This window comes from Pseudomyrmex gracilis, unplaced genomic scaffold (assembly GCF_002006095.1).
Source record: "Pseudomyrmex gracilis isolate BER0280 unplaced genomic scaffold, ASM200609v1 scaffold_88, whole genome shotgun sequence".
Taxonomy (NCBI): domain Eukaryota; kingdom Metazoa; phylum Arthropoda; class Insecta; order Hymenoptera; family Formicidae; genus Pseudomyrmex; species Pseudomyrmex gracilis.
In genome coordinates, this window is record NW_018020672.1 from 91,369 (window position 1) to 101,178 (window position 9,810).

The 9,810-nt window shown below is 37.3% G+C and overlaps 1 protein-coding gene across 2 annotated transcripts; it reads right to left on the reverse strand.

Annotated features, from left to right (window-relative positions):
• Positions 1–1,195: 1,195 nt before the first annotated feature.
• Positions 1,196–8,765, reverse strand: LOC109855389 (B-box type zinc finger protein ncl-1-like). 2 transcript variants are annotated; one of them, XM_020429605.1, is made up of 10 exons: positions 6,905–8,765; positions 6,258–6,589; positions 5,939–6,143; positions 5,649–5,829; positions 5,328–5,564; positions 5,066–5,236; positions 4,721–4,974; positions 4,264–4,621; positions 3,941–4,173; positions 1,196–3,758 (listed from the first exon to the last, which is right to left on the reverse strand). In XM_020429605.1, exons 1-10 carry the CDS (start codon positions 7,610–7,612, stop codon positions 3,654–3,656), a joined length of 2,784 nt encoding a protein of 927 aa, XP_020285194.1. In that variant the 5' UTR covers positions 7,613–8,765; the 3' UTR covers positions 1,196–3,653. The 2 variants fall into 2 exon arrangements, with proteins under 2 accessions (XP_020285194.1, XP_020285193.1); XM_020429604.1 differs by having other exon boundaries at positions 5,328–5,829.
• Between the last annotated feature and the right edge of the window lie 1,045 nt (positions 8,766–9,810).

The following is a 9,810-nucleotide window of genomic DNA, read 5'->3' on the forward strand; positions in this document are numbered from 1 at the left end:
AATTCAGTTATATGTCGTGTCATGTGTGTTTATAATCTTATTATTTATATAATTGTATATAGATGTCTCGTTAATGCTTATGAACAGTAAACTTCTTATTGTATACATATATATATATATATGTTTTCTTTTCGAAATCAGGAACATATTTGTGTGTGAGATATAGCAACAATTTTTTTTCTTCAAGTACACGACATATTTTACGATTGACAAAGTATTGTATCTCACAATTCAGATCATATATATATGTATATATATATATATATATGAAATAGAGCAGCTTTTAAAGTGTTTCGTCTTCCTTAATTTGTGAAGTAAAATTTGTCATCGTAAAATAGTTGGTTTGTAAAACAGCAGGGTTTTTCTTCAAAGCAAAATTTTGAGTTAGAAATTTACAACGTTGATTTATATAAATAAAAAAAAATGACGACTACAAAAACTTATCAAAGAAAACCGCATTGTAATTGAAATTCTCATATCAAAAAAAATTCTTGGTTGTGAGGGTAAGTAAAGTGACAAAAACAAAAAAAAAAAGAAAAAAAAAATAGAGAATTCCACTTGAAATTATGTCGGAGACAATCTGTGGCACCTAAAAAGGCCTTGGAAGTTTGTATAGCAATAAAAATAGTATACTGCTACGGTGATACACAGAAAACCTATTGCATATTCAAAATATGATTTTTTTTTTTTTCGATTACACCGCCAGTTGTAAAACTGTTTAGTGTGTGAATAAAGTTTCATATGAGAGCTTTTTATTATTAGTTTAACAATATAAGCAAAGTTTATCTATTACGTACAGAGTGACTATATAATTCTATACATATTAGGATAATAAGACTTTTGAGATTGTAAAAATCATCAAAAAATCTATCACAATTACCATTCACGTAACAAGTAATTCTCGTTCTCTCTCTTTTTTTATATTATTGTTGTAATTTAAACATCAAGGCAAATAAGGGGTGAATTTCAACAGTGGCCTAAAATTAGCCAAGTAGTCTTCCACAGATAAAAATATGTAAATAGAGTAAATCTATACTAAAATATTGAAGTATATATAAGGTGAGCGTAATATAATAATTTTGTGAGGTAAAAGACCCCCCTCTTCTTTTCTCGTTAATGGTCATCCATTCGTTAATATGAGTTTCTTTAATATGACTGGCAAAAATTTTGCAACATTTTTCTCTTTTTGAATATCTTTTTTTTTTTCTTTATATTTAACGTATATCATTAGAGACGATCGACGAGTCCGCAGTACGGTGTCTTTGTGCCTGTAATAACACCCTGCCAGACGGCATCAATAGTTGTCTCACGTTGATAGACTTCTAATCAATATTTACCTAGCAACAACATCAGAGACTCTTTAAGGACACAACTTATCCTGACGATACTATTATCACAGGCATTATTTATATAACTCTGCTATAACCATGACTATTAAATATTTCAGAATTAGTTTTTTCTTTTCTTTTTTTCTGTTTTATATATAAAATTAAAACTTCTAACGTTATACGAGAGATGAGTACGACTGATTAGTTTTTTTTTTTATTTTTTTTTATTTTTAGGTGTATGTATGTAGGCTTCGTGCAATTTTACTAATGCCGATGTTTTACGCGCAAACTTTAAAATAGCCTCCTAACTGCCCGTTTTTTTTTTTTTCTAGTTTATCTTTCTCGTTCGTCTAATTTTTTGTTACTTGTTTCACAAGAATAATGAAAATCAGACGTTTATCAATAATTTTTCTGTATGCAAACGAATCCGATAAAGCTAGTCAAGTATAAATATATATATATGTGTATATATATATGTATATGTATATATATATTGTGTATATGGATGTGCTACCTAGCATTTGGTATGGCAAGATAGTATTTGTAATTAAACATTATTGTAGATAATGTAAGGTAACACAGTGTAGCAATCTGCCAAATATCCGACGTACATGTTATATATACACATTGCATTTTAGTTCAATCAAATCTTAAGGCTGATCATGTAAACAACCCTAAAAAATATGTGTATTTCTATATATGTATGTTGTCTCATGTGGTTTTTCTTTTTCTCTTCATCATGGATTACGTTAATATATACACAAATAGAGGTTGTTTATAGCAAACTGTACGTTATTTTTTTTTTTTTTTTTTTATGTATAGATAAAGTATCGTCCCTATGATACCGGTGGTATGTATATATATATAATATATATATGTACTTACGAACCATATATAATAATTTATTACACGAAATCGTTCCCTTTCTTGCATTGTAAAAAATGCGCGGGAAGGATTTCTGTAATTTCATAACAAATATACATTTACATGGATACATTATTATTCACTAGCACCACGAACCAATAATTCACACACGCATATATATCATATTCATATGGTGGACCATAATAAAGCATCCTGAGTAAATATTGTAACCACATTATGTGTCCCGTCTAAATTTTAACAATGCACAAATGGGATCTACTCGATTTGTTTCTCGTAAATGTAAATAATTATTTCACTTGTTTTTATGCTCAAAGTATTACTCTCTCTCTTTCTCTCTCTCTCTCTCTGTACGACATTTTCTCTTATATAAGATTTTAAATGTTTGATTTTCAACATACCATAATCTATTCCTTGCACATTAACGTCGTTTTTATATTAAATGTTCTCAACTATCATTTTTTTTTTTTTTCAAACGCGCAGAAAGAAATGAGGAACATATAGCTCTTGTTAAGCATTCGGTGCCTGCTGCAATGAGGAGTATCCTTTCATTCCCTTCTTTTAGAGTTACGATATGATAAGAATAGGAAGTATACTACTGACTACCTCGCAGCATGCAACGTATTTTTTTTTTCGTTTTTTTTTTCTATTAAGCGGAAAATTTTGATCCTTCTCATCGTAAAATTTATCCTGCCGAGTTTCTCTTTTTTTTTTGTCGTTATTTTTAGTGTTGTTGTTTTCACTTTGAAGTTCTTACAAAGGAAAAAGTTTTTCTTCTTTTAAATATTATCTGTGCACTCTTATATATTGAAGCGTCTGTTAGGGCTAAGAAGACAAACATTCTTATCAGGTTAATAAAACTCAAGACGAGAACGTCTTATTTTCGAGCACGAATTGAAATTATATCATATATATATAAAAAGTGCTCGTTGGAGACTAGAATAATTTGATTTGTAAACATACTTAAAATACTGACATGTCAAAAATGATGTACAACAACCAATTTTTGACGGAAGGCCATTGTAAATTGCTTTCTCTACTACAAGCGACTCAACTTGTCGGTTGGTTGACATAGCTTACTGCTTCTCTCCTTTAAAACTTGGGTTTTACTTAATTAATTTAATTTACTTTGGCAGTTTACCAAAATTCAAGTTGCTAAGTTACTATTTATACTGTTTGGTCGGAGACGTACATTATCTTTCTGCATTTTTTTCAACAGTATTTACTTTCATAAAACGGGGACGCATTATCATTATCATTATTATTATTATTTTTACAACTATTAAAGCTGCATGCTGCACTTGTATCTATTGCTTCAATAGGCCCAAAATTCGAAACGCAATGCCTTGGGCAATGTCTTTCTTATCTTTCGTTGAGAGCAGTTTCCAAGAAGGTTTCCACTTGCAGAAGGAAGTTACAACATACTTACTCGCTGATTCCACTTCATAATATATAAAGAGTGTTCAACACAAGGACATGGTGGTTGTTTTTGGCCAGTGTTACAATATATCCTTCCGAAGTTATCTTCAACCCGCAACATCGAGACACCTGAAATATAAGATAGCAATAATGAAAATTTAAAGAAGTCAAATGAGACAAAATGCAAATATTTATTAAACACGTCTAATTGCTCAGTACTACGACATATTATTACTAGCAATTAGATTGTTCAAAATATTAATATTATATATATATATATATATATCAATTTGTATGTAAAAAATGTGTACCTTTACATATGGACATTCAAATTCGGAAATTAAAGAACCAGCTCTAGAGAAGACAGCTACATGGAAACGATTACCATGCGAATCTCCTATTAACACGTCTCCTGCGTCGCTAATGTCAATCCCATTAGGGAAGTTTGTTACATTCTCACAGCCAATGCGACGCAAAAATTTACCTTCTTCGTTGAAGACGACGACACAATGTCCTTTAAAGTCGCACACAAAATATTCTTTGCCTAAAAATACGTGTATATATGATTTTTATATTTCAATATATATAAAAAGTTATTAAATGTAAAAGATGGAAAGAAAAGAATAATTCTTACCACTGATAGCAATATCACTTGGTTCTCGCATGTAGTCACTGCAATCAAACCATCTTAAGAGGTCTCCGGTATCACTGATTACGAACACAGTTGGCGACACACTGTCAACAGCCACAATGTGCCCTTGGCTGGTAACAGCTAGGCCAGCTACGATATCGATGTAACGAATAGCAATTTTTTTTATAAAATGACCATTCTTTGTGAATATTTGCATTCGGGATCGCTCGTTTCCGCGATCGCAGACAACAAATTTTCCATTATTCCTCATTACGGCTACTTTCCGAGGATACCATAGTTGTCCTTCTTCCTTTCCAGGAACGCCAAATTGAAATTTGAAGGTACCAGTCTTATCAAATACCTGTAATCAAAGTACGTATAAAAAAATTAGTTTTTTTAACGTATCTTCTTTAATAGCGCTAATATTATTGTATGCGTTGTTATTATAAATATTAAGTACCTGAATTCTATGGTTATTTGTGTCAGCAACTATAATATCCTCGTCAGTTCCCAGACAAAATCCATGAGGCGAGTTGAACTGTCCTTTACTGGGTCCTAATTGCCCAAACTTGCTTCGGATATGCATAGGAGTCAGTTTTGTATTCTGAGACCTCGGATGAGCAGGATAATTGCCTGTTCCAGTACCGGGCACATTGCCAACGGTATTCCCCACCACTACAGGCATATTATGTATAGAATCACTTATTAAGTCATCTGAAAGCAAAATATCGATTGTAAGTACATCTGTTTTGTCTTTTTTGTTGCAACTAAATATCACTGTATGCACAAATCAAACTGATCTTACCTGCACTCTGTGAAAGTATCGGCGAAGTGGAAGAGGACAATGATTGAAATCCTCCATTTAAAAGACTATTGGCAGCCAAGGTGCCCAAAGTCGGAGTGTCCACAATGGCTGGTGAGGGTCCACGTCCCAATACCAATCCACCACCGCCATTAATGGTTGCATTTCCCAGATCTGTTTGTTAAAACAAAATTTTAGTAATGCATTTATCGCCATAATTGTGAGCAGAAACAACACGCAGTGAAATCGTCGTTATGCTTCTTACCTTGGTTACCAAGAGTGTTTCCCAACTTTGCAAGAGCTTGCAAGTTATTAATGGCGTGACTCGTTGAACTTAAATCTCCAGCAAATAAATCTGCCAAAGTAAAGGACGGAGTTGGACTAGGACTTGAGCTAGGTCCGACCACACCGGTATCGCCCATCTCGACTTTTTCCGCCAGACTAGCCAGTTGTTGTAAATTGTACTCTTGAATGCTAGTCAGTCCGTGAATGGGAACTGTACCTGGTGGAGGAAGAGACACGGGTGGTGGAGGAGGAGGAATATTTTGAGGACTCGAAGTTGGTGGTATAACAAAGGAAGGTTCACCTTCAAACGAGGATTGCATCGACGTAGGTAGTGAAATGGGAGAGCTTGTGCTGATGGAACTCGGACAACCTATTGAAGTGGTGTGAACTATTTGTTGATTCGTAGTTACTCCCGTCGAGACTGGTTCAGGGATAGCTTTCACTTCGGGTGTGCTTTCAGTATGAAATTTTCCAAATACTTCCTACAATTATTGATCACAAAAAGATGTTACAAATGACATAATTAAAACAAACAACAATCGGCATGATGGCGTTATAATTATTATAAATTATTTATGAGAATATATTTACCTTTATAGTTTTCTCAAATTGATCATAATCGGTTCGAAACTCAATAGAGAATGTAACATTATGTTTCGGTGTGTTTTTTATTAAGTTCACTAATTGAGCCCCCACAATACGACGAAGGGCTAAGATTTCTACCGCATCGCCGTGTTCTAGAAGTCTCAAAGTGAAACGACAAGCGTCCTCTATTTTTTCAACTGTCTTCTCAACACTGCAATAAATTTAAAAAAAAAACGTAAGTAAAATTACCTATTATTATTAACTAAATTCTGCATATATTCAAATTCAAAATAATTTCATATGTAGATATATATAAAATATATACCTATGAAAAGTGTCCATTATTTCAAGTTCTCTGTTTGAATGCAATTTCTCGAGTTCATTTAATGCATTATCTTTGCATTTCTCCAGTATGGCCTTGTAACTTTGAAAAGTCTCCATAATAAGATCTTTTGCTTGGTCATGTTGTACTTGCAACTCGCTGAGTGCATTATCCAGTTGTTGTGATACTTGATCGCATTCAGTGATTTTTGCTTTACTTTCAGTCATTAAACTTCTTAATTCTTCTTTCTGTCGTGGTTCAGCATCTGTTAATCGTTCGTATTGATGCTCTGGTGCTTTGTGTTCCACAAGTAGACACTCATTGCATATAGGTTCCTAATTATAAAATTTATAAGATTTGAAATTCTATGAATAATAACATTATACACAAATGCATTTTTATACACTCATGCATTTTTCAAAATTTCAAGAAATTCATAGTTGAAAATGCTATTTTATTAATTTACATAAATATATAAAAAAATTACAATACACTTCCATAGATTACAATAAATTAATGAATTACTCTCAGCATGTACAATCCTTATGTTAGAACAGAATGATTTGGCACTGTTTCAATTTTTTCTTACCAATATTTACAACACCATTGGATATATACAAATGTTATTGAAAGCTTTGCCTTCATCTTACCTGGCACGTGTAACAGTAGAACTTCATATTCTCAGCAGGATGACATTCACAGAATATTGGCTTGTGTATTGGAATAGCTTCGTTGGATTGCTTTAAATCTTCAAAGGCAACTACTTTATGATTCTCAAAGCAACGCATAAACTGATGCGCCGTGTTGCAATTTGGACACAAAAAATTGGCGCAATCCGAACAGCGCGCCACCGCGCTTTCTTTGGCCTTGCACGAGGTACATAGTACTGCCATGTTTTCGATAGCGGACATGTCCAGTATATTTGTGAGAACATAGTCGCACATGAGCGACGCAGCGCCCTTAGAACTAACGGAAGTCTCTTGGTGGCATATGGAACAGCTTATGACAGAGCCCACCTTGGAGTCACCCGCCTCGTCCATTAGGAGCTTGTCCAGACAGGCCTCGCAGAATACGTGAAGGCAGGAGAGCACCCTGGGCGAGCACAGTTTGCTCATACACAAGGCGCAACCTTGATCGCTGGTCTCGCTGTTGCCACAGGTCATCTCCTCTAGGGCATCACCAGGATTGACGGTGTTGTTATAGCCACCGACGGAGTTGACGCTACGATCGCCGAATATATCACCGCCGTCGATCTCCTCGGAGCCAGCTGAGGCGATGCTGTTATTATTGTTATTGTTGTTCGCGGTCGGCGGTACCGTGGCGGCACCGGACGGAACAGCTACCGTGGACGATGCCATCCTTGCGCGATGCTGTTTACGCGATCCAGAGACAAGGGGAAGAAGGAGGAGGAGCAGAGAAGTGGTGTCCTCCAAACGTTTTATAACTTATCTACGCCTGCGAACTGGGGAGATCGTCGCGGGGGTGGGGTGAGAAGAAATTTCTCGTGGATTATATTCTTCGCTTTCTCCTAAAATTTTCACGTCTCCACGCGGCTTTGTGCTAGAGCTTGTGAGAGAGCGGACGAGAAGAACTCTCGTTTCTCGTCTCTCTTTCTCTCTCTCTCTCTCTGCGAAGATGCTCGGACTCTCACGAAGCGCACGACGCTCGAAACATCGTACTGTCGCGCTCGCTCGTTCGCTCGCACGCACGCACGCAACGAGAAACAAAACACGAGACAATTGGGCCTGCTGACTGGATCTTCGTTCGTGCGATAATGACGCAAGGAAGTCGCGCGAAAAACGAGACGCACGAAAGAGACGCGCACAGGAGCGTGAGTGTTGGAAAAAAAATCGAATCCAGCCTTCTCGCTCTTGCTCTCTCTCTCTCTCTCTCTCTCTCTTTCTCTCTCTTTCTCTCCTTCGCGATCCGTGATGCGTGCGTGTATGTGCGCGACTAACGGTTCGCGTCGATATATATCACGCAGTTTCTTATTTCGATATCGCTCCCTGTCGTACGACGAACAACAAGAGAGAGGAGGGGGAAAGAGGGCTCACGCGAAAATCGCGGGATCTCTCGCACAGCTGTGTGTGTTCACGATCTCTCGTGGCGTACACACTACGTTGTATATAAATTTATTTACATCGCACTCGCCGCTCGCACTTCGTCAAGAGATCGCACAAGCTCGCCGTCGCCGTTCTTCGGTGATGCACTTATACTGGGGAGGCGGAGGAGAGGGGAGGGGAAAAAAACTTCCCCGATCGTCGTCGACACGGCGCGCGATCAACGCTGCAGATATCGCGTATCGAGAACGGTCTCGACCATAATTTCAGTCCCGAGGGTTTAAAAACTCGGTTGGCGCGGGACGTTTCTCACTTTCGTGCACGGCGACGGCTGTGATTTCGCCTCGTTTCTGCGGATGCCTCGGCTGCGATCACCTCGCAGTTCTTCATACGTGGAACAAACGAATGGATCATTCGAACCGAGAAGAGCTCATCCCCTCGACGCAGCAGAAAGTCTGTAGTCTGTCGCAACACTGAGATGGGAGATTCGCAATTTTCTGCGTGACAACGGCAAATCTCTGAAGATGAACGCGGACGTTCATTGGCGTTTCAATGCGAGCATTTCGATGAAAACGTCTCGCTTGGACGCTTACGCGATCTCGGATTGGACGGATGTGGAAGCAAAACACATTCGGGATGCGTTCCGAGTTACGCATATGAGCGCATTTGTCTATACTATACGTGACGTGTACTATAAAAAAATGCGCGCGTATGCGTAACTCGGAACGCAAGCCTTTGTCTCAACCTTAGACCATATATACTTATAGACACGGCTTCAGACAACTATCTTGAAGCAAAGATAATATCATCTACATGACGTCACATGTGGGCAAAGCAAAGGCGCGTTTATAAACGGCTTCAGATAACTGCCTTGAAGATAAGATAATATCATCTACGAGGCCGCGTTTAGCCATTGCTGAAATGCCCACATGTGACGTCACGTAGATGATATTATCTTTGCTTCACCTCGACTCGTGGATTTATATCTACAGGCCGTGTCTATAAGTATACATGGTCTAAGGTCTCAACTCTCGAGCGTTCATGCGTAGCGACCGCGTGCGCGCAACGCCAATCAGCGGCGAACGAACGCACAGCTGACGACTACTTGTGTTTAAATGAAAAGCGGGCTTAAAATCACTTCTCCTGGGAGACCGAAGCGCCAAGCCACATAAGCTAGCACTTGTGGCATGTACCTTTATATTCTCCAAATAAAAAAAAAAAAAAAAAAAAAAAGACCGAAGCGCCATGTTTAAATAGACGCACGTAAAGAGATTAGCGAGAAGTAAAATTTTATTTTTCGGTCTCACAAAAAGTCTCAAAAAAAATCCTTGCAAAACCGCAGAACGAGGTTCATCCGAGAGAACAAGTTTCAACCGTGAAGAGAGCGGAAAATTCTTTTTTTTTTTTTTATCAATCATCTATTTCTCGTATATATTATTATGCGCAAGGGAGAGAGTGATTGTATATTTTTATACGTGCGCTTTTTTTTTGCAGAC